Raw genomic sequence first — 25,256 nt, 5'->3', positions numbered from 1 at the left:
CTGATGAACTTTTCTAGTAAAAAGTTGTTCAGATTCTGATGAACTTTTCTAGTAAAAAGTTGTTCAGATTATGATCAACTTTTCTAGTAAAAAATTGTTCAGATTCTGATCAACTTTTCTAATAAAAATTTGTTCAGATTCTGATCAACTTTTCTACTAAAAAGTTGTCTTTTAAGATCAATATATAAACAACTTTTTAACTAGAAAACACTACCCATCTTCGCACACTCACAACCTGACAGTCAAGAAGATATTTTTCGAAATATCAAAATGCACTTTGTAGACATACAAAACTTTTGACAAGATTTTGACATAAACATTTGTGCAATATTTTGGCACAACTTGTGCGAATATTAGACAGTGTAATTTTTAGTTACAGCGACAATTTCGAACCGAACGGACATTCAAAAAAATAAAAAATTTAAATACACAAGATACTAACACTCACACACACATTTTTTGTATACGAGAAAAAAGTGCATATTTTTAGAATTTTTTTGCCTAAAAAGAATTTTTGTATGAATTTTATTTTACAAAATTATGAGGAATTCAAAGTAAATTTTTATATAATTTTAATAAAACTTTAAAAAGTAGCAAAAACGAATATTAATAAATTACAATAAATAAAGTAATTTCACAAAAAAAATCAACAAATGAAAGTGAATTGATAGAGTGGTGAAAAATGCCCAGGGGATCGCAGAAATATAGCAAGAGTTTATTATTTATATTGCTGTTGATATTTCTAGCATTTTTGCCACCTTCTCAAGAACTCTCGTTTGGTTGGGGTGGTGGTGGAGATGATAGTAAGGCCAAGGATGTGTCTGCGGATGCCTCAGCTAATCTGCGAAAGATCAGCAAGAAACATACTCTACAAAAGAAATTCAAATTTCATAAAATAGAACGTGTTGAAGTGGACGATGAAGAGGAGGAAGATGGTGATGTGGAGAATGTAAATGATGACACTAATGAGAATCTAGCAGGAGAAGAGATTGATGATAATGCCACCAACGAAAGGGCTGATGATGAAGACGACGAAGAGGAAAATGATTCACAACGTGATCGTGCTGCTTCGCTGAATAGTGAAAACAACGATGACGAAGAGGAAGAATTTCAATTTAAAAGGGCTCGTAAAGCAGAGAAAAAAATAACAAGTACTAGACTATCTGAGGAAAAGACAAGCAAAGAGAGTTCTACATCATTTTTTGGTAACATTTTTGGCGGACTCTTCGGTGGTGGTAGTGATGAGACCGATGAAAGTATTAAAAGTAAAAAAAGTTCCAAAGAAAGTCGAGAACGCTCTGACTCTAAAGAAGAAACTACAAAATCGAATGGCATTATTGACTGGATAATGTGGCTGGGAGAAAGAACAGGCCGCTTAAGGGCAGATCCTACTGAATCCGAAGAAGAAAATGTTTCTGCAGCTGAGAGTAGCGGTGAAAATTGGCTAGACTATTTCAATCGTTGGCCATTTAATAGTCTTTTTCCCATAGGAAAACCACCAAAACCGATTAGTATGCCAAAATCTTCTCCAACTAAATCATCCAAAAAACGTTATGATACTAGTGCTGGTGGTGGCAGTGATGGTGATGATGCCAGTTTAGAACAGGCTATGAGCCAAGAAAGTTTTGATATCCTCATACGTACCCTGCCAAATTTTGTCATAAAACCTTCGGAAGTTTCGGAAACGGAATGTCGCCAGCAACTACAAATATTTCAAAGACAATTGAGAGGCCATAAATTGTGGACATTGCAAAGTAAGTTGGATGAATAACTTTTTACAATAGTTTTTTTCCGAATTGTTCAGATTGTGAAATTCTCCAGATTGTAGAACCAAAATTTTACTAGAAAAATTGTTTAGATTGAAGGCAACTTTTTACTAGAAACGTTGTTTCTAATAAAAGCAACTTTTTACTAGAAAAGTTATTCAGAGTGTGAGCAACTTTTTACTAGAAAGTAGTTCAGATTGTAAGTAACTTTTTAGTAGAAAAGTTGTTGAGATTGTGAGCAACTTTTTACCAAAAATTTGTTTAGATTGAACGCAACTTTTTACTAGAAACGTTGTTTCTGCTAAAACAACTTTTTACTAGAAAGTAGTTCAGATTGTAAGTAACTTTTTACTAGAAAAGTTGTTCAGACTGTGAGCAACTTTTTACTAGAAAAGTTGTTCAGATTGTGAGCAACTTTTTACTAGAAAAGTTGTTTAGATTGTAAGCAACTTTTTACTAGAAAAATTTTTGAGATTGTGAGCAACTTTTTACCAAAAATTTGTTTAGATTGAACGCAACTTTTTACTAGAAACGTTGTTTCTGCTAAAAGCAACTTTTTACTACAAAGTAGCTCAGATTGTAAGCAACTTTTTACTAGAAAAGTTGTTCAGACTGTGAGCAACTTTTTACTAGAAAAGTTGTTCAGTTGTTTAGATTGTGAGCAACTTTTTACTAGAAAGTTGTTCAGATTGTGAGCAACTTTTTACTAGAAAGTTTTTCAGATTGTGAGCTACTTTTTACTAAAAAAGTTGTTCATATTGGGAGTAACTTTGTACTAGAAAAGTTGTTCAGGTTGTGAGAAACTTTTTACTACAAAGTTAATTAGACTTTTTGCTTGAAATGTTATCAGACTCTGAGTACCTTTTCACGAGGAATGTTCTTCCGAAGATGAGCAATTTTGTAGTTGTTCAAACTTAGTATCTTTTTACTAGAAAAGTTGTTCAGATTCTAAGTAACTTTTTACCAGAAATGTTGTTCAATCTCTACGCAACTTTTTACTAGAAACGTTGTTCAGAATCGGATCAACACTTTGCTAAAAAGATCTGATCATCACTTTATAAGAAAATAGGTACAAATCCGATCAGTCTTTTGATTGAACAACTTTTTAAAAGCTGATCAGTATTTTACTTGAACAACTTTTTACCAACAATTTTTGTAATTTAGTGTTGGACTCTACTGGAAAAGTTGGCACTGGCTTATTGCGAGGCAACATTAATCAATTTGGTGACTTTGGCGTGTGTACTGGCATTAAAACAATAGTGAAAGTAAGTGCTTCCCAACAGGTCCGTATAAGAGGCAAATATTGTTTGGCTCATATTGAAACACAAGCAGGCATAGCAGAACTTAAAGTACCCGTACACATGTTGCATGGAAGAGGTTTATTTAATAGTCATTTGGGAAATGTGAGTTAAAATGCTTTAAAATTAAAGATAAGTTGTCTAAATTCCATATTTTTTAATAAATTAATTACAGCCTAGTCATTTTATACCCCGCTATGGCGTAGCCAATTGGGGAGTTTGTGTACCCAGTGGCTGTTCTGGTGAAGTTGTACAGGATATGTTGCAGTCCAGCCTACAGGCGTATAACTCGTCGGGCATAGAATTTCACGTTGAAGTCAATGACAATGATTGCTATGTGAAACATAGTAAAAAGTTTATAAAACTAATGAAAAAAGATAAAAAGTTTTGCGCTACATTGTAAGTTGCATTTAAAAAATGTTTAATTTTAAAAAAAAAGTTAATTTTAAAACCATATTTTTCTACAGTTTATATATCACGGGCTTAATTTTATTGGCTATTGCTAGTATAATGTGGGAACATTGGAGTTTAATAAAACCAATTTTGGACAAAATTGTAAAAATTATTAAAAGTTTAATAGAAACAATTAAGAAAAAACTAGAAAAGAAGCCAGAAGAAGCAATAGAAGAAAAACCCGAGGGAAAAGAGGAGAAAAATAAAGAAACCACAGCAGAACAAGAAGCAGAATCTAAAGAAACTACGGCAGCTGAAAACCCAAAAGGGGAAGAAGAAGAATCCCCCAAAGAGAATGAAACAGAAGAATGTGCAGAAGATTCAACAGGTGATATTTTCAAGAAAAAAAAACATAACAAACATATTAATAAACTTTTGTTTATAAATTTTTTTCATTGTATTTCTCTACTTGCAGAAAATCTATCTCTTAATCAATTGGCTTTAGAAATTTTCAAATCTTTTTCTCCCCAACGCACCTTTAACATCTTATTATCACCCGATACTTATGATGTACAATTTCCTGTCTTTCACGTGCTTAAAATTGCCGCCACTTTTATGTTGTATTTGTGTTTGAAATTCTTAATGATTGGCCATATGCCAATAATAAATCGTGATCAACTCGTGCGTACACTAGATCATCCCCTAAGTGTTTTGATTCGTTCACCCATGATTTATGCTGATATTTTACTATTAATAAGTGGATTCTTGTCGGCCTATCAGCTGTCTGAGGAAATGGAACAAAAATCTTATATACATTTATTAAAACGTTTGGGTTCGAAACTTAGTCGGTGGGTAATACATAAAATTGTTTCTCCAATTTAATATTTGATATTTCGAATTATTTTCAGATATTTACCTACAGTTTATTTATTGATTTGTTTTCAAACTTGGATTTTACCTTATTTGAGTTCGGGTCCTTTGTGGACCAATATTGTGGGACAAAATTCACGTTTATGTGATGATCAGTGGTGGCGTAATTTATTGAGTTTACAGAATGCAATCGATTTTGAAGAGACGGTATGTAGATAACTCCGTTTTACAGGAAATAACAAAATTGTTCAGATTCGGACCAACTTTTTAATAAAAAAGTTGTTCAGATTCTGACCAACTTTTTACTAGAAAAGTTGTTCAGATTCTGACCAACTTTTTACTAGAAAAGTTGTTCAGATTCTGACCAACTTTTTACTAAAAAAGTTGTTTAGATTCTGACCAACTTTTTACTAGAAAAGTTGTTTAGATTCTGACCAACTTTTTACTAGAAAAGTTGTTCAGATTCTGATTTTAGAAACATTAGGAGATTTTGAAGAGATTTCTAACGAATTAAAATGTATCACAAATTTCATTTATATTTAAAGTGCTCACCCTCCACCATACAACTGGCCTTAGAGGTACAACTCTATATTTTGGGACCTCTAATAGTATGGTTGTTTTACACTGACTCTGATGCTGGTTTCTTTGTATATGGAGCATTACACGCTATGTCTGTGGCCGCAAGATTTTCACGAACTAATAAAGAACATTTATCCATGACATTATTCCATGGCATAAAGTAAGTTAAAATGTAATTAAACTAATGAAATTTATTTTTAACACCAACATTCTCTCCTCCTGTAGTGTTAGCAAATTTTATCGTACTGCCAATATATTGTATTCATCGCCCATTAGTCGTGCTACTACTTATCTTTTGGGAATAGGTGCTGGTATTTTTCAACGAACCAATCAAGGTGTTATAGATCTAACGCCAGAGATGATACCATTTGGTTGGATTTTAGCTTGTCTTGGTATATCGTGGTGTTTGTGGTCACCATCAGCGGGAATGCGTACAGATTTCATTTACAATTCCTCCGATGCTGCCTCTTATGCTTCGTGGTGTCCTTTGGTTTTTGGTCTGAGTTTATGTTGGTTTATTTTTATGTTTCCGAAAAGTGAAAATTCCATTATAAGATTTTTGCTATCATCGAGACCAATATTGGTTATATCTCGTTTAGTGTTTCCCATGCAATTGGTTATGTATATAGTGGTTTTATATAATACGGCTGAAATTAAGGAATCGGATAAATTTCATATTAGTAATTTGGTGGGTATAATGCGAAAAGCTGTTATTTATCGAAATTGTTTTATTTTTTTAATATTTTTCTGCAGATCAATGTCCAGGAAATTTTTCAAATATTTGTGGGCACTATTCTGGTTTCATTCCTTATCGATATACCTTCACAAAATATACGTCGTTTGCTGGTTAATCGCATTTTTATAGAACGCTCTCATCATGATTCTGAGGAAACGGAGCCAATTTCGGGTGCTGATCCCTCCGAAGCTTCTGAAGAACCCAGTGAACATGTAACAAGTGACACTCCTGAACCACCCGATAACATTTGGGGTTCTGATCCCGAGGAGGAAGAACAGAAATATTTACTAAAACGACGCAGTTCATTAGAAATACCTGAAAAAGAAACGAATGCCACCATTAAAGAGGAGGAAGAAGTAGAGGTGGAAGAAGATGAAGAAGAGGAAGAAATTAGCGAAGCCGAAGAAGTAAAAAAGCGCCCTGAAACACCTCCACCACCTACACCTCCCCCCGTAGAGAAAAAACCATCTGAAGAGGATGCTCTACCCTATAGACGTCGTCGAAGACCTTTATCAGATGATTAATTTTTTTGTTTACCCTTTTTTCCTGCCATTATCGAAATATAAAAGACATCCCCTTTATATGGACTGACATAGCTTTCCTAATATGAACCAAATTTATACTAACATCCAGATAAATTTTTATATGTTTCTTTCATTCCTTTTTGGTGGCTACATATATATTTCAGATGATTCTGTATCATTTACATTTAGAAGATTTTGAATAAATAAATCGTTTTTAAATAATAAAAATTCACAAAAAAAATGTTGGTAACAATTTATCATTTCTGCAAAATTTGGTTAATCTTGCATATGATCGATTTAAGTACGTTCACATCTATCAAATATTTGTCCAATTTATTTGCAACATAAGTTTAATTTCTTTCTCTTAAATTAAACAAAACAAAATTTAACAATTTTATTTTATAAATTTTACACATTCAAACAAGCATCCTTACAAATATTTACATCTGAAAACAAAATTTTATAGTTTAGTTCCAAAAACCTTACATTAATCAAAAATAGGTCGCGTAGGATTATAATTATATACAAAATTCTTAAATAATAAGAGAATTACAATAAAAATTAAACAAATTTCAGCCACTTTTGTTTAACGAACTCATCCCTTAAAATGCTTATTTAAAATCGAACTTATTACTATTTTTGACATATTTAAATTGTGGTTATGTTGAATAATTAGTGATGAGTGAAAATGTTATCGAAATGAAAAAGAATGAAAAAGTTAATGAGCTTACGATCAACTGTTGGAATTATGAAGAAATTTTCTAAGTTTTGAAAAACTTATAGGATAGAACTTTTTTGTAGAAAACTTGTTTAGAATCTGTTCAGAAACAAAGCATTATTCTTTATAATAGTTAATCATATTTTAAAGAAAGTTCTTCAAAGTTCTGAAGAACTTTTTAACTGAAAGAATTGTCATTTTATTAGGATTGTCATTTTATTAGTGCAACAAGGAGTTTATCAGAATCTGAACAACTTTTTTAATAGAAATGTTGATCAGATACTGATCTTCTTTCTACTAGAAAAACTGATCAAACTCTGAGATTTTTTTACTAGAAAAGTTGATCAGGCTCTGAGCAATTTTTTTCTACAGAAGTTGATCGGACTTAGAAACTTTTTACTAGAAATGTGTATTAGACATTGAGCTACTTTTTTCTTAAACAATTTACCAGTCTTTAAGCAACATTTTTTTAGAAAAGATGCTCGGACTCTGAACAATTTTTTACTAGAAAAGCTGATGAGACTCTGAAGAACTTTTAGCGATAAAAGTAGATCAGACTGAGCAATTTTTTACTAGAAATTTTGATTAGGCTCTGAGCTACTTTTTACTTAAAAAATTTATCACTCTTTGCTAGAAAAGTTGATGGTATTCTGATAATTTTTTTACTAATATTGGGCAATTCTTTACTAAAAATGTTGATAAGACTAGAAAAGTTGATCATACTCTGAGCAACATTTTACTGGAAATGTTGATCAAACTCTGAGCAACATTTTACTGGAAATGTTGATCAGACTTTAAGCAACTTTTTACTAGAAAAGTGGATCAAACTCTCACCAACAATTTACTGGAAATGTTGATGATACTCAGAGCAACTTTTTACTAGAAAAGTTAATAAGATTTTGAACAACTTTTTACTGAAAATGTTAATCAAACTCTGAGCAACTTTTTATTAGAAACTTTAATAGGAAGTTTATCAGACTCTGAGCAACAATTTACAGGAAATGTTGATCGAACTCTGAGCAACATTTTACTAAAAATGTTGATAAGACTGTAAAAAACTTTTTACTTGAAATATTAATCAGACTCTAAACTACTTTTAACTAGAAAATATTATCACACTCTGAGCAATATTTTACGATAAAAGTTGATCAGACTGAGCAACATTTTACTAGAAATGTTGATAAGACTCTGAACAACTTTTTACTAGAAATCTTATTCAGACTCTGAGCAACTTTTTACTAGAAATGTTGATAAGATTCTTAAAAACTTTTCTTTGGAAATGTTGATGAGACTCTGAGTAACTATTGACTGTAAATATTGATCAGATTCTGACCAACTTTTTACTAGAAAACTTAATCAGACTCTGAGCAACTTTATACTAGAAATGTTGATAAGACTTTTTACTGGAAATGTTGATGAGGATCTGAACAACTTTTTACTAGAAATATTGATCATACTTTGAGCAACTTTTTACTTGAAAACTTGATAAGGCTCTAAACAACTTTTTACTAGAAAACATGATCAGACTCTAAACAACTTTTTACTAGAAAACGTGATCAGACTCTAAAAAACTTTTTACTAGAAAACTTGATTAAACCCTGAGCCACTTTTTGCTAGAAATGTTGATCAGACTCTGACCAACTTTTTGCTATAAATGTTGATCAGACTCTGAGCAACATTTTACAAGAAATTTAATCAGATTTTTTGCTTAAAAAGTTGTTCAGAGTCTGAGTAACTTTTTACGAGAAAAGTTGTTTAGACGATGACCAAATTTTTATTAAATTTGTCTTTGCTAGACATGATTTCAATTAAAAAGTTAATCAAACATTGAAAAACTCTTTACTAGAGTAATTGTCCAAACTCAGCAAATTTTTGCTAAAAAGTTGTTCATACACTAAGCAACCTTTGACTAGAGAAGTTGTTTAGACTCTAAGTAAGTTTACACTAAAAAAGTTGTTTAAACTCTGGGCAACTTGTTTCAGGAAAAGTTTTTTTTTAATCTGATTAACTATTCACTAAAAGAGAATAAGATGTGACATTTAAACCCAAAATTTGTTTATATAAAGTATGATAGGATGAAGAGTGATTATAAATTATAATAAAAGGCAAGTGTTAAATAAAATAGTGAAATGAATTAAAATAGAAAATAATATATAACAATTCAGAAAATATGTAATTATCACAATATGAGATTTTCTTTGTTACTAAAAAGAAAATGTTTAGTTTTAATATCTTAGAAATTAAGCTACTTGTTCTTCTGAAGTACTCGGTGTTTGATTATCATTATTATTATTCGAATTATTTTTGGTAGATATATTTGTAGTCTTACGGAAACTGCTCATTAATATGCGTTCCAAAGCGTGTATAGGCGATTCGAACAATAAACATAAAATTAAAGCAATTAAAAATGTATCCAAGATATGACCAAAAATGTCAGTGGACTAGAAAGAAGGGAAAAAAGAAGAAGAAAAAGATATTGGTGGTAAATTAAAATATTTTGAAAAAGTCTATTAAAAATTTAACACTGTAATAAATTTTGTAATTTGAATTAAGTGATGAATGTGAAGAAATTTTGAAGGTCAATTAGAAAGATAAAACCAAATTTGTTGAATATTATGACATTATGAAAATGATGTAAAATACTATTAATGGATTGAAAGAATAATAAATATGTAGGTTGGTAATTAAAATTTGTCTTGGGAAGTGTGAAAAGTATTTAAAATTCCTATACATATGATTAACATTATAATGGTTCAACCAATTAAAAATAAATAGATAAATAAACAAATTTTCAACTTACCAAATGTAAATAACCCATAAAACTTGGCACCTTTACACTAGACGAATAATACAATTCAACTATACCGTTAGAAAGGTAAGCACAATATGTCAAACGTGATATAGGAGCAAATGCACGACTACTTAAAAACTTTTGCAGTCCGGGAGCATGACCCGTTGTAACCGATAGAACAAGCCAAGCAACAGCCACATTCCAACCCAATTTATGAAAACCAGCATACATGGTACTTTCCAAATTATTATAGGGAGTTACATAAAAACGTGTAACGGAAAACATGGAGGCCACACCAATGAAAATGGCAAATAACCAAAAGCCACGTACAAACCATTTGGGTAATTTTGTGCTAAAAAACAAAAACAAATATATCCAATTTCAAATTTATTTTATTTAAATAATATAGTATTACATTACCTTTTTGCTTGCATCAAATGTACTAGGTAACCAGTTAATACTCCTATGACGTAAGCCGAAGCTCTCATGTGTGTCTTAATGTAGGTAGTGCTATAGTAGACATTACTAGCTAAATCGGCAACTTCACTAAAAATTTCAATTATAATAGAATACAATAAACTTTATTCAATTAGAATTTATTTACGATTTTACCTGGGGTATATCATTAAAGTTGGATCTAGTTTATTTAGATATGTAACTACAAATGGAATGACTGATGTTACCGCCACTAAGACCAACAATAAATTTAAACCATGTTTGCGTGATTTATTCAAAAGATATATAACAATTGGAGCCATAAAGAAAAGTTGTGAGTCCACCGATAAGTACCACGATTGAAACATGCACTAGGTAAAAAAAGTATTAATTTATGGGAAAAAGGCAATAGATTGAAGAACTTTTCTATAGAAAATTTGATCAGAATCTGAAGAACTTTTCTATAGAAAAGCTTACCAGAATCTGAAGAACTTTTCTGAAGAACTTTTATGTAGAAAAGTTCATCAGAATCTAAAGAACTTTACTGTAGAAAAGTTGATCAGAATCTAAAGAACTTTTCTGTAGAAAAGTTGATCAGAATCTGAAGAACTTTTCTATAGAAAAGTTGATCAGAATCTTTAGAAAAGTTGATCAGAATCTGAAGAACTTTTCTATAAAAAAGTTGTTTAGGTTATGAAGAATTTTTCTATAGAAAAGTTGATCAGAATCTAAAGAACTTTTCTATAGATAAGTTGATCAGAATCTGAAGAACTTTTCTATAGAAAAGTTGATCAGAATCTGAAGAACTTTTCTATAGAAAAGTTGATCAGAATCTGAAGAACTTTTCTATAGAAAAGTTGATCAGAATCTGAAGAACTTTTCTATAGAAAAGTTGATCAGAATCTGAAGAACTTTTCTATAGAAAAGTTGATCAGAATCTGAAGAACTTTTCTATAGAAAAGTTGATCAGAATCTGAAGAACTTTTCTATAGAAAAGTTGATCAGAATCTGAAGAACTTTTCTATAGAAAAGTTGATCAGAATCTGAAGAACTTTTCTATAGAAAAGTTGATCAGAATCTAAAGAACTTTACTGTAGAAAAGTTGATCAGAATCTGAAAAAAATTATCTATAGAAAAGTTGATTGAATCTAAAGAACTTTTCTATAAAAAAGTTGTTTAGAATATGAAGAACTTTTCTATAGAAAACTTGATCAGAATCTGAAGAACTTTTCTATAGATAAGTTGATCAGAATCTGAAGAACTTTTCTGTAGAATCTGAAGTTTTTTGACTTAAAATTCTAAAAAAAATTTGAAATAGAAAAGTTGATCAGATTCTGAAGATCTGATATTTGTTATTATATATGATATTATCACTTACCAACTTTCCTGAGCCAATATAATTATTTATATACAATATATTCGACCACCATGATAACTGACAACGTTCCTGCTCCCTCTCGATACGCTGCTGCCACAACGGCCCACTGCCAATGCTGGGAAACCAAGTGATGTAAAAACCAATAATGGCCAAATAAGCAGGTGTCAAACGTATATAACGGCCAACATACAAAATCAAAACATTTAATTTCCCCTTGCGTCTTTCCAATTCAATAAGAAGTATGCGACAAAACAAGAAACCACTCAATAAAAGGAAAACATCAACAAATAACAGAGAGTTGCTCAAAAAACCAAACATAGGTGATTTTATATTCTAGAAAATAGAGAAATCGAGAAAAAACAACAACAACTAAATTCATTAGAGCAAAGAAAAAAAACTAAACCAGAAATATAAACAAATTTGTAATAGCATAACACTAACAACTGTCGTTTGAAAAAACAACAACAACATATTGCGAAATTTTCTTTTTTGTTTACAAACAAATATAAAAACAAGTTTAATTTGTAATTCTAAATGGAAATTCAAGTATTTGACTACATTACACTCTAGTATTTATTAGTTGTTAAATAAACTTTTGTGTAATCTTAGTTGTAAGTTCAGTGTAAATATAATACATTAGTACAAGTAGATATACATACATATGGCAAATATGCAATGTAATGTTTCATTTACTACTTACCTCGTCTATGAATTCCTGATTGTAGACTGGACTGCCGTAGATGAACGACAAAACATGACCAGCCAAGATAAATAACATGGCCAATGCTTTAATGCCATTAATAGAATTCAAACCCAATTGATCTTTACTGGCTTGAAAAAGCTTTTTTATATTTTCTAGAAGAAAAAAAATAAATATGAACATATGTATGTTTGTTTGTATGCCTATGTAAATGGAAAATTCCATGATAGTTTTATTAAATAATTTATTAAATAATCTATACGAGTAAATAATTATAAAATATAAATAATGAAATGGATTTTATTCATGTAAATAAATTACGTATATTTTACACATACATTGTTTTGGTTGTTGCAAAGTATATAAGATGTTCAGTGATAAATATATAATCTAAATATTATAAGAATAATTTATGAGAAATAATAATCAGATTTTTGAAATTTTACTAGAATCTGAAAAACATTTTACTTAAAAAGTTGATCAGAATCTAAACAACTTTTTACTAAAAAAGTTGATCAGAATCCGAACGACTTTTTCACAAAAGTTGATAAGAATTTGAAAAACTAGAAACTTTAACTTTTTACTGGAAAAGAAACTAGAACTTTTTACTGGAAAAGATGATCAGAATCTAAGCAACTTTTACTAGTTGGTCGATCAGAATCAGAACAACTTTTTACTAAAAAAGTTGATCAGAATCCGAACAACTTTTTCACAAAAGTTGATAAGCAAATTACCAACTTTTTACTAGAAAAGTGGATCAGAATCCTAACAACAACTTGATCAGAATCTGAAGAACTTTTTACTAAAAAGTTGATCAGAATCCAAACATATTTTCCACAAATATTGATCAGAAACTGAGAAACTTTTTACTAGAAACATTGATCAGAATCTGAGCAACTTTTTACTAGAAAAGTTGATCAAAATCTGAACAACTTTTTACTAGAAAAGTTGATCAGAATCGGAACAACTTTTTACTAGAAAAGTTGATCAGAATATGAACAACTTTTTACTAGAAAAGATGATCAGAATCTGAACAACTCTTTACTAGAAAAGTTGATCAGAATCTGAACAACTCTTTACTAGAAAAGTTGATCAGAATCTGAACCACTTTTTACTAGAAAAGTTGATCAGAATCTGAACAACTTTTTACTAGAAAAGATGATCAGAATCTGAACAACTTTTTACTAGAAAATATGATCAGAATCTGAACAACTTTTTGCTAGAAAAGATTATCAGAATCTGATTAACTTTTTACTAGTAAAGTTGATCAAAATCTAAACAACTTTTTACTAGAAAATGTGATGAGAATCTGAAAAACTTTTTAATAAAAAAGATGATCAGAATCTGAAGAACTTTTTACTAGAAAAAGTTGATCAGAATCTGAACAACTTTTTACTAGAAAAAGTTGATCAGAATCTGAATAACTTTTTACTAGAAAATTTGATCAGATTCTGAACAACTTTTTACAAGAAAAGTTGATCAAAATATGAACAACTTTACTGGAAAAGTTGATCAGTGTCTTAACAACTTCGTGCTAGAAAAGTTCATCAGAATCAAACCAACTTTTTACTAGTTGCTTGATCAGAATCTCAACGTTTTGAAGTGAAAATTTTGTTCTCAAAAAGTTGATCGGAATTTAAAAAGTTTTGTTCTAAAAAAGTTGATCAGAATCTGAACAAAAAGTAACAATTTCATTAAAATGATAAAAAATCTAAAGAATATGAAAAAATGTATTTAAATTATCATTTAACTTAAAATAATCCATTATCTATGCATATGATAATTAACAAAAAAAAAATAACATATTTCAAAACTATTCTTACCAATTATCGAAAACGATAACAAAGCGATATTTAAAATTTCATTACGTGCCAAAGTTTTTGCAATATTTTCCTCATTGCGTTTCGAACTTATCAAATAGATGTGATACAATGTACTCAATATGGCCAAGAATAAAAAGAACAAAATAAACAAACTGTAAATACAAAAAAAAAAAAAAACAAGAAAAAAAGAAATACAAAACATAAAATAAATTAACAATAAAACAATTATTACACAATTACACCAAAAGTACAAGAAGTATTTGTCAACAGAAAACACTTATTGGCCAATACCAAAACCAAAAAAAAAAAATACCAAATAATATCGAAAAATCAAGAAATTAATTAAAAGAAATAAATAAAACATTTTGTACTTACGCATAAATAAACATGCCTTCACTGATATGCAGCTCATGTCCGCCTCTATATTGGCACATTTTGTCGTTGACCGTCACATTGCGTTGCAGTGTATGTTGCAAATAAATTGCAACATCATTAGCACGACATGCGGCTGGTATACATACGCCCCAATGGGTTGTCAATTCCAATGGCTTGATGACAAAAGTCAGTAGTGAGTAGAGTAAGTAGTTGGCAGATGGGAGGCAGGGAATTAACAAAAATACGAGTGTGAATTAAATTTGTTTTTATTGTTATTAAAATAAAAATTTGCAAGATGTGTGTAATAGAGTCATTTACATGCTTTAAGCATTTGTTTTAGTTGGACATTTTTAAAACAATTTAAAGCAAAAATGCATATATTTACATATTTACATTTTGTTTATATATATTTACTTTTATTTATAAAGTAAATAAAAGGCAACCTTGTCAACTTAATAAAGTTTTTTATTTAAAATTATTTTATTTTGTTTAAGACACTTGTATATTATTGTATAAATATAGTAAATGTTTACTTAATTATTATTTAAATATAATAATTAAGTATTTGATTTTATAATTTCTTTCAAGAATTTTTAATGAAAGTTTATTTTCCTAAATTAGTCTCGCTTACAGGTATTGCTTACTAATTAATCGTCTTCATATTTTTTTATAAGTCCACTCTAAACATAATCTTAAAGAATTGCTTCGTTGTGATGGAAATTTAAGTTATTAAGATTTTTTAATTGAAACACACTGGAATTTATAACACTAGTCTGGACTATAGTCTAGTCTATAGTCTGGACTTGTTTAGTCTAAAGTCTGGACTATAGTCTGGTCTATAGTCTGGACTATAGTCAGGACTATAGTCTAGTGTATAGTATGGACTATAGTCTAGTCTATAGTCTGGACTATAGTTTAGTCTATAGTCTGGACTATAGTTTAGTCTATAGTCTGGACTATAGTTAAGTCTATAGTCGGGTCTATAGTCTAGTCTATATTCTAGACTATAGTCTAGTCTATAGTCTGGACTGTAGCCTAGTCTGGACTGTAGCCTAGTCTATAGTCTGGACTATAGTCTAGTCTATAGTCTGGACTATAGTCGTAGTCTATTTTATAGTTTAGTCTATAGTCTAGACTAGACTATAGTAGTCCAGACTATAGTCTAGTCTGTAGTCTAGTCTATAGTCTAGTCTATAGTCTAGTCTATAGTCTAGTCTATAGTCTAGTCTATAGTCTAGTCTATAGTCTAGTCTATAGTCTAGTCTATAGTCTTGTCTATAATCTAGTGTATAGTCTTGTCTCTAGTCTTGTCTATAGTCTGGTCTATATTGAAGTCTATAGTTTAGTCCATAGTCTACTTAATAGTCTAGTCTTTATTCTATTCTATAGTCTAGTCTATAGTCCAGTCTATAGTCTAGTCTATAATCTATTCTATAGTCTAGTCTATAATCTAGTCTATAGTTTAGTCTATAGTCTAATCTGTATTCTAGTCTATAGTTTAGTCCATAGTCTATTTTACAGTCTAGTCTATAGTTTAGTCCATAGTCAACTTTATAGTCTAGTATTTATTCTAGTTTATAGTTTAGTCTATAGTCTAGTCTATAGTTTAGTCTATAGTTTAGTCTATAGTCTAGTCTATAGTTTAGTCTATAGTCTAGTCTATAGTCTAGTCCATAGTCTAGTCTATAGTCTAGTCTATAGTCTAGTCTATAGTCTAGTCTATAGTCTAGTCTATAGTCTAGTCTATAGTCTAGTCTATAGTCTAGTCTATAGTCTAGTCTATAGTCTAGTCTATAGTCTAGTCTATAGTCTAGTCTATAGTCTAGTCTATAGTCTAGTCTATAGTCTAGTCTATAGTCTAGTCAACAGTCTTCTATGTTCTTTAATTTTGTTTGCAGTATGGACTAAAGTCTGGTCTATATTCTATAGTTTCGTCAACAGTTTAGTCTAAAATTTGATATACTTAAGTTCTTCTGGTATAAGTTTGTTCATGTAAAAGCAACCAAGGTAATTTCAAAACTTTTAATTAAAAAAATCTTAAAGATCTGCTAAATAATTATAAATTACATATTTACTAATTACTAGTTTTTTAATTAATAGTCATTCATAAGCGTTTATAGTTCCCTGCACATTTGCGTTTATTATTTTATAATTTTGTCAATAATTCATTAAAACTATCTAACGTTAAATTAAATTTATTAGTGGAATCAACAAAGTAATAATTACACGCCTAATATAAATTTGAATAGTAGTGTCGATTTGATAAAACTTGTTCAAGTGACGAATATTTATAAAACAAAATCTATGATTTGTAAAAAAATTTGAAGATGAATCTGCATATTTTTATTATATTTATATTACGCAGCCATTCATGACTATTTGCTGAAATGTGTTTAATTGTAATTCTGCAAGAATTCTATATAATTTTTAAGGCTGTTTCAACTTTATTGCAGTTTATCAGTTATACTTTATGCTGCGAAACAATATTGTGACTAAATTGTTAGTAGTATAATAATTATGTTCTCTTTTATTTTAATTAAATCGCAAAAACGTTAGCTCTACGATTTAAAAAACTTTAATTTATCATATCCATAAGTCATGTCTTGACTTTAGTGTATAGTCCGGATTTTAGTACACTCTATAATTTAGTCTAAAGCCTGGATTATAGTCAAGTTTAAAATATAGCTAGATTATGTATAGTACGGACTAAAGCCGAATTTTTTCTAGTGTACAATCTGGACTACTGTACAGTCTATAGTCTGGACCAGGCGCGGATCTACGAGGGAAAAAGGAAAATTATATACAAAGTAGTTTTTGGCTAGTCTAAATTCTAGATTATAGTCTTTTTTAGGATCTGGCCTAAAGTATATTCTATAGTCTTGACTATAGTTTAGTAGTCTAGCCTAAAATCAAATCCATAATCAAGTTCACTATGAACTGTAATTTGTCTATAGTCTAGTCCTTAATCAGGATAATTGTCAAGTATATAGTATGAACTTTATTACCCTAGTCTAACTATAACTATCGTATAATTGTATTTTGAGCTATAAGCTAATATCTAGTCAAGAGAATAGCCTGAATTACACCCTTATCTAATCTATGGACTATAGTTGAATCTATAGTCTAAACTATAGTTCGGTTCATAGTATGGACAATTGTGTAGTCTATGGTATCGACTATAGTCTGTATTATAGTCTAAAGTCTAGTCTATATAATAATATAGTATATGAATTTAGGATAAAGTTTTATTTATATATATCGACATAGATCTTGCTTAAAACTTACCTGCTTTTCACGTGATCCAGACTGCAATGTAGTTAGACCTTCAATTTTCACATCGACCAAACAATATTTAGCTTGAACGGGTGTTTCTTTGTTCGTCCTATATCCTAAATGAGATTTAAAATTATGTGTATGTAAACATTGATCGTAGTGACCGAAATGATACAGAATTCCACTCTCAATACCAGTAGGACTACGGACAGAGGCATCAAACACTGAAATATAAAATATAAGAAAGTTTAAGTTTCTGATTAAAATTAAACATTAATTTAAAGTAAAAACTAAATAATTTTTAAAATTAAATATAAATACAAGTAGTGGAGAGAGAGAGAAGTTTTCAAAACTGTCAATAAAAATACAACTCTAATGTCAAAATCAAATTGTTTTGCGGTGGGACAAATATTAACTCCATGACAAGGATTGACAGTGAGGACATATTGATGTCTTAATTATTTAAATAATATTTTTAATGTTGTAAAGAAGTTTAATTTTCTTGCTAAGCACGTAATTTTTTATTTATAATTATGTATTAGGAAATTAATTTTAATTTTAATAATTTGAAAACACTTTCTTTGCACACCCAAACAATGTATTAGTTGCTAATATTAACTGCGCCCCTTTTTTTTGAAAACGCCGGGGAAAATTCCAATTAAACTTTATTTTAAATATAACAATACAATATAATTAATATGTGTTTGAAAAATTAAGGAAATATAAATGGTTTTCAACTTTTTTTTTAACAAAGTGAGTGAGATTCAATTAAAATGTCATGACTGTATGGAAAAATAAAACTAAACATCATTCACTGAACATGCCAATGAACAAACAATGAGTTAGAATTAAGGAAATTATAATTTTACTTCAAAAAAACATTTAACAAAATCATTATTGACAGAAATTATTTATAATTGATTAAATTAATTTTTCACTTATGTGTGTCACTGTTTGTAATAAACATACATATGTAAATCATTCGTATTACATTAATAACTACATATTAAATAAACATATTTTATTATAATATATAAACATAATTAAAACAATTTACCTGCTACCTACTCGCCACCGTTAAAATAACCGTTAACAGGTTTTAAATTTCAAATAAAGACCTATTACCAAATGTTTATGTCCAATCTCTACTCTAACATCGCTCAACATCGCATAAAACTACTGTTTAAGCTTTCAAAATTAATATTTGTTTATTACATGGCTTAAATAAATGCCACACCAGTTTGGGAAAAAATTAAATAATTTGTTTTGAAATAATATTCATAAAAAACACATCCAGTTTCAAAACTTAAACACTTAAATTCACGTGCTGCATTATTTTCTGTTTAACTTTTTAAATTTAAAAATATTCTCAATATAACTTATAGTTTTTTTTAAATACTATAACTTAATATTAAAATATGTATGCAATAAATCTAAGCTAGATTTCAATTTGTTGATATTAATATAAACCTTTATATTAACTATAGACATGTCTATACCAAAGATTATAGTCTATTTATATTAACTATAGACATGTCTATACCAAAGACTATAGTCTATTTAATATAGATAAGATAATCCGTTCTATAGATCTGTAGTAAAGATTAACTATAAGTCAGTAGTATTAAACATAAGTATATAATGTAAAATATAGATATGTAAAGTCAAATAAATATATCATATATGTAGACTGATCTTTAGTCAATACAATAATAAGTTTATATTCTTGAATCTACGTATGGTTTTACTATAGGCTATTGGTTTTACTATAGATATAGTCTTACTTAAATCGATCAGTCAGTGAACTTGATGTTGTTTGGAATATAAATCGGTCTTAAATATTGATCTGTCTAAACTAAAAACCTGAACTAGAACTGAACAAGAACTGAACTAGAAGTGAACTAGAACTGAACTAGAACTGAACTAGAACTGAACTAGAACTGAACTAGAACTGAACTAGAACTGAACTAGAACTGAACTAGAACTTAACTAGAACTGAACTAGAACTGAACTAGAACTGAACTAGAACTGAACTAGAACTGAACAAGAACTGAACTAGAACTGAACTAGAACAGAACTAGAACTAAACTAGTACTGAACTAGAACTGAACCAGAACTGAACTAGAACTGAACTAGAACTTAACTAGAACTGAACTAGAACTGAACTAGAACTGAACTAGAACTGAACTAGAACTGAACTAGAACTGAACTAGAACTGAACTAGAACTGAACTAGAACTAAACTAGAACTGAACTAGAACTGAACTAGAACTGAACTAGAACAGAACTAGAACTGAACTAAAACTGAACTAGAACTGAACTAGAACTGAACTAGAACAGAACTAGAACTGAACTAGAACTGAACTAGAACTTAACTAGAACTGAACTAGAACTGAACTAGAACTGAACTAGAACTGAACTAGAACTAAACTAAGACTGAACTTGATCAGAAGTAGAACTGAGCTAGAACTAAACTAGAACTTTTATAACTTTTCCATTAGCACTCCTGTTTTACTATCGCGATTGAAAGAAGTGTTTCTGACTTTAAGCAACGTCACACCTATCAAATATTTCACGAAAATGACTTGACACATAAAGAATTTACATTTTGATTTCCTAATAAAATAGATTAAACACGTACTGTTTTAAAAGAGAGATTATTTTTTTATCTCACTTAAAGAATTAACTGTAATCTTTGTTTTAAATAAAATGAAAAATTTATTTGAAACGATCTAAAACATTTATATATAAAACTATGTATTTTAATGTAAATAAATAAGATTAAGTACATAATATAATTACAAAAATGTATACTAAATAATACCATTAAATAAACAGCAAAAACGTGTTAATTAAATTCAAGCCCAAAAAAATATGTATGTGAATCTAAAATGTATATCAAGGTCAAGATTCAAAAAAAAAAAACTTATACAAAATTGTATAAAATAGTTTCAAATGACAGAGAAAATTTAAGTAAATATTTGAAAAGAAATTAACATACGTACACAACAAAAACTAGTTTAATTTTGTTTATAGACCATACTAGTGCTCTATTTGTTAACAAGGAAAAACATTTTTTAATATTATTAATAGTAAGCGTAATATTTTACTATTATTTTGCTACTATGAACCACATCAATTTTTTGTAATCTTGACAAAATCATAATTTTTTCTCTTATATGACCTATTTATTATTTAAAATTAAATAACATTTTATGAGATTTTTTTTTGCAATTTTATAGATCAACTTTAAAACCATTTTATAAGTACTTGGTTTTCGTTTTGATGATGTTTTAATTGTTAGTTAAAAGAGATTTTGCAGTGATTAACTGCTTGGCTAGTTTAATGTTTAAACATTTTTGTTGTAGGCATTTATGAAATATGTTTTCCATAAAAAATCATTTAACTGCTTGGTTGATCAGCAGCATGTCATTTTGAGTTTGAAATTATATTTGAGTTTAGAAACATTTCAAATTGTCGGCAACATGTTGATGGCCATATTGGGATTTATTGAAGTTTAACCAAACGATAAGAAAAGACACAAACTTTTTTTATATTCACAATAATGAGAACAGGGATTCAATGTAAATTTTATCTATACAAAAGACTTAAGAAACAAACACTAAATCATATGTGTTATGATATGACATTAAACAATTTTGACACTGATGTAAATATTTAGACTAATGTTTTTTTTGTTCAGTTCTAGTTCAGTTTTAGTTCAGTTCTAGTTCAGTTCTAGTTCAGTTCTAGTTCAGTTCTAGTTCAGTTCTAGTTCAGTTCTAGTTCAGTTCTAGTTCAGTTCTAGTTCAGTTCTAGTTCAGTTCTAGTTCAGTTCTAGTTCAGTTCTAGTTCAGTTCTAGTTCAGTTCTAGTTCAGTTCTAGTTCAGTTCTAGTTCAGTTCTAGTTTAGTTCTAGTTCAGTTCTAGTTTAGTTCTAATTCTCTAGCTTAGATTTGAAACATTTGAAATCCCTTAATATTATTACACTCAATTTATATACTTATAAACATTCATATTTTTTTATATACACTGAAAAAACTATTTATATTGTCAATAATAAATAAATAATTAAATTCATTTACTTCTATAAACTAAAACTTTTAAGGAAAGAAAACTACAATTCGTATTATACCGGAAGAGATTTCCTTTGGGAAAATCCCCCCTAGTGTAAATAAAAATTGCAAAGAAAATACGTGTTAAACTTTAGACTTATTAAACTTGTACAATTCTCAATATTGATGTTTACTATTTTACAAAACGTCAAGTGTCATTTTAAGCACTTTTATACGATTATACGATGATACGATACAAATGTATAAAACGACAAAAAATCTCTTGTGTCAAGTGCCATAGTAAGTTGTCAAACAAAAACACTTGTTTTGTTGTTTTAACTTAAAACTAAACTGACAGTTATAAACTGACGAAAACAAACGCACTTGAAGACAAACAGAAAGTTATGGTAATTTAATCAGATTTTTCGGTTTTATTGGTTTTCAACAAAAAAAGTTCAATAACTTGGTCATTGGAACAGGTTTTGATAGAGGATATAGTATTATTATGAAAATGTATTTCTAGATTTCAACCTTTTCAATCATTTGTTAGTTAAGCTTATACTATTTTTAAATAAATATTTCCTTAAATTGTTTTTACATAATAACTAAAATAAATTTATTTAAATTCAAAATAGTTTTTTTTTTTTTTTTTGAAAAAGAAATACCATAATTACACAATAATTTAGCTTAAGGGCATTTTATACATATTTTTTGATTAAATCTCATTAATTGCAACATGTAATAAATTAAATTTTATTTAAAGCATGACAGTCTTTAAACCATGAAACCTTTTATTTTATTGTTACATTGTTAATTATGCTTTTAAGTTAAATTGTTTATAAAACAATATTTATAAAACAATTTTCAGTACTTTCATAAATTCTACTTCTTTTTTGCTTCTATTGAAGTTCTTTTTCTGTTAGGTTTCCATGTATAATGAACCCTGTTTCCTGGTCAAGAAGATAACGACTTATTACTTGTAATCCTAAGTACTTGTGTAGAAGAGTTGATGAGGCTCTGAATACGATCTTGAGATGGGCTCAAGCGAAATGTCTCAATGTTAATTGCGCCTTTTCACAAGAAAGACTTAAGCTTCCAAAAGAACATAAAAATTACTTCCTGTGAATGACTTCAGATACAGTGAATTTGGAAAAGGGCATCCCTCATATGTGTCAATTTCTTACTTTTTCAGGTCATTTTTAGAACTTTCATGAAGTAAATTCTACTTCTTTTTCGCTTCTTTTGATGTTATTTTTCTTCTATACTGGACCCTGCTTCCTGGGCAAGAAGATGCCGGTGACAAACAAAGTTAACTACTTAGGTGTAATCCTTGACCGGAAATTAAAATGGAGACACCATATAGAGAATAGAATCAACAAGTTACATCAGTGCTGGGCGATATGTAGGAAAAATAGGGGCCCGAAAAAGGGTCTTAGTTCTATTGTGACAAATTTGCTTTATAAAAGTTACTACACTTTCACCAATTCTAGTTTATGCTTCAATAATCTAGTGGACTGATTTGGACAAAAAGTGTAATATAAAAAAATTGCGAGATATTCGACCGTTTCAACATATTTAAGATATGAGGCGGCGCTTATAGACGATCGACTCTTTACTTTAGCCAAACTGGCCAAAAGCGGTTATAAGACATAATCATCGGACATTGGATCTGATCGCATACAGACATAGAATATTTCGGAAACTATAAAAAAACTGATCCCAGAAACACACCACGGTTTACCTAATCATAACACAAGCTTTTAGACACAAGTCCAAGCAATAGCGAAATGAGTAAAATGGATTAGAAAAAGTGCGCCCACAGATCTATATATATGTACCTACAGCCAGAATGAAATTAGGGCGATATCAGCTGATAGAATTAAATCTATGACCGTATTGGCTTGTTAGAAAGCTTTAGGTAAACCTTACCTCTGGGATAATATTCAGTATCCCAGAGGTAAGGTTTACGTCCATTTGGGAGTAGTCGACAACAAAAGGGCCCATTCAAAATAATTCGGAATTCAAGCTCAATTGATTTCACATATATGTAAGATTTAAACTAAATATTACTTCCTTTTTTCTAAAAATTGTCAAATAATCATTATCGCTTAAAAATCAATATATGAAATCATTCCTAGACTATATAACACAATACTTTGCCATTATTTACCCATAAAAAAACTACTTGTTTCTATGAGGTAAATAAAATATATTCAATATTTTCTGTCTGAAGTGAAAGATGACAAAAATTGCAAACAAATCAAATGATTACGTCTTCAAATGACAAATCAAATCATTTTAAAGTTTGTTTTTTATTTTCGTTTTAAAAGGAAAAAACTTTAATTTGTTTATCAATTAATTAAGATGTGTGAAAAATTTAGTTGGACATTTGCTTTTCTATTAACAATTTGCATTAATGTGTTCTAAATTTGATGAATTGTGTTTTTCTTTTTTTTTAAGTTTTAGTTTCATTAGAAAACTACTAACCAAAAGTAAATATTAATAATGATGATTATCATGAATTTACTCATAATGTCATTAACATGATATTTGTGGTTTTCTGTTTCTGTTGAAATCTTTGAAGTTCAAGGGTAAAGGTTTAATAATCAATAGTTTTTTTTTCCTAGTCTTATATGGGGTGTTAATTATTTAGGCGCTGGCTGTTAACCCCTTAACTATGGGTTAATAACTTTTATCAAATAGATTTCGTTGTATTCAGTTTAAGTACATTAACCCTTTGTTTGAAATTTCATAAAATTATTATTTGGGAAAAAATAAATATTTTAAAACTATTTTTAGAGAAGTTTGTTAATAAAATTAACTATTCTTTAATATTAATGTGTTTGTTAAAGGTATTTAGAAGTAATTTTAAAAAATAAGTACGTAAATATTTAAAATATACACAAATTGTGTAAAAGCATCCAGATTATGAAATCTTTTATTAAGGTGCTAAATTTGAATCGACTTATTTTACATGTGAGAATTATAAACAATATTGAAATAAATATGCAAACATTTTTTTAATATTTTATTGGATATATAAAAAATTTAGACACAAAAACACTTTTAAATGAGTTCCTGTTTTCCTTTTATTAATTAATACGCATCATTTATGATTAACATCTTAGGAAAATCTAATTCAGTTTTAGTTTAGTTCTAGTTCAATACTAATTCAGTTCTAGTTCAGTTCTAGTTCAGTTCTAGTTCAGTTCTAGTTCAGTTCTAGTTCAGTTCCAGTTCAGTTCTAGTTCAGTTCTAGTTCAGTTCTAGTTCAGTTCTAGTTCAGTTATAGTTCAGTTCTAGTTCAGTTCTAGTTCAGTTCTAGTTCAGTTCTATTTCAGTTCTAGTTCAGTTCTAGTTCAGCTCTAGTTCTTTTTTAGTTCTGTTCTTGTTCAGTTCTTGTTCAGTTCTAGTTCAGTTCTAGTTCAGTTCTATATCAGTTCTAGTTCAGTTCTAGTTCAGTTCTAGTTCAGTTCTAGTTCAGTTTTAGTTCAGTTCTAGTTCAGTTCTAGTTCAGTTCTAGTTCAGTTTTAGTTCAGTTCTA

The 25,256-nt window shown here is 29.0% G+C and overlaps 2 protein-coding genes across 3 annotated transcripts; one reads left to right on the top strand and one right to left on the bottom strand.

Moving 5' to 3' along the window:
* The first annotated feature begins 375 nt into the window (after positions 1 to 375).
* Positions 376 to 6,425, top strand: LOC111687402. Of its 2 annotated transcripts, XM_023449840.2 has the most exons (9): positions 377 to 1,754; positions 2,931 to 3,169; positions 3,240 to 3,463; positions 3,532 to 3,845; positions 3,933 to 4,305; positions 4,366 to 4,534; positions 4,873 to 5,066; positions 5,132 to 5,594; positions 5,660 to 6,425. In XM_023449840.2, the coding sequence occupies exons 1-9, from the start codon at positions 683 to 685 to the stop codon at positions 6,164 to 6,166; spliced, it is 3,555 nt and encodes a 1,184-aa protein (XP_023305608.2). In that variant the 5' UTR covers positions 377 to 682; the 3' UTR covers positions 6,167 to 6,425. The 2 variants fall into 2 exon arrangements, with proteins under 2 accessions (XP_046801848.1, XP_023305608.2); XM_046945892.1 differs by having other exon boundaries at positions 376 to 1,754; positions 3,532 to 4,305.
* A 105-nt stretch (positions 6,426 to 6,530) lies between these two features.
* Positions 6,531 to 18,104, bottom strand: LOC111687401 (nose resistant to fluoxetine protein 6-like). The gene is made up of 10 exons (XM_046947064.1): positions 18,028 to 18,104; positions 17,672 to 17,915; positions 14,387 to 14,559; positions 14,012 to 14,163; positions 12,189 to 12,343; positions 11,489 to 11,821; positions 10,288 to 10,481; positions 10,096 to 10,221; positions 9,685 to 10,027; positions 6,531 to 9,325 (listed from the first exon to the last, which is right to left on the bottom strand). The coding sequence occupies exons 1-10, from the start codon at positions 18,102 to 18,104 to the stop codon at positions 9,125 to 9,127; spliced, it is 1,998 nt and encodes a 665-aa protein (XP_046803020.1). The 3' UTR covers positions 6,531 to 9,124.
* Positions 18,105 to 25,256: the final 7,152 nt, after the last annotated feature.

Source organism: Lucilia cuprina, chromosome 3, assembly GCF_022045245.1.
Source record: "Lucilia cuprina isolate Lc7/37 chromosome 3, ASM2204524v1, whole genome shotgun sequence".
NCBI classification, from domain to species: domain Eukaryota; kingdom Metazoa; phylum Arthropoda; class Insecta; order Diptera; family Calliphoridae; genus Lucilia; species Lucilia cuprina.
This window is presented reverse-complemented; position numbering and strand designations above follow the sequence as displayed.

Coding starts and splice junctions, on each gene's coding strand:
- LOC111687401 (XM_046947064.1), bottom strand. CDS start 18,104: ATGTCCTCACTGTCAATCCTTGTCATGGAGTTAATATTTGTCCCACCG. Junction 17,916..18,027: donor TTGATTTTGACATTAGAGTT/GTATTTTTATTG, acceptor AATTTTAATCAG/AAACTTAAACTTTCTTATAT. Junction 10,482..11,488: donor ATATTGGCTCAGGAAAGTTG/GTAAGTGATAAT, acceptor TTTTTTACCTAG/TGCATGTTTCAATCGTGGTA.
- LOC111687402 (XM_046945892.1), top strand. CDS start 683: ATGCCCAGGGGATCGCAGAAATATAGCAAGAGTTTATTATTTATATTG. Junction 1,755..2,930: donor TAAATTGTGGACATTGCAAA/GTAAGTTGGATG, acceptor TTTGTAATTTAG/TGTTGGACTCTACTGGAAAA. Junction 4,535..4,872: donor CAATCGATTTTGAAGAGACG/GTATGTAGATAA, acceptor TTATATTTAAAG/TGCTCACCCTCCACCATACA.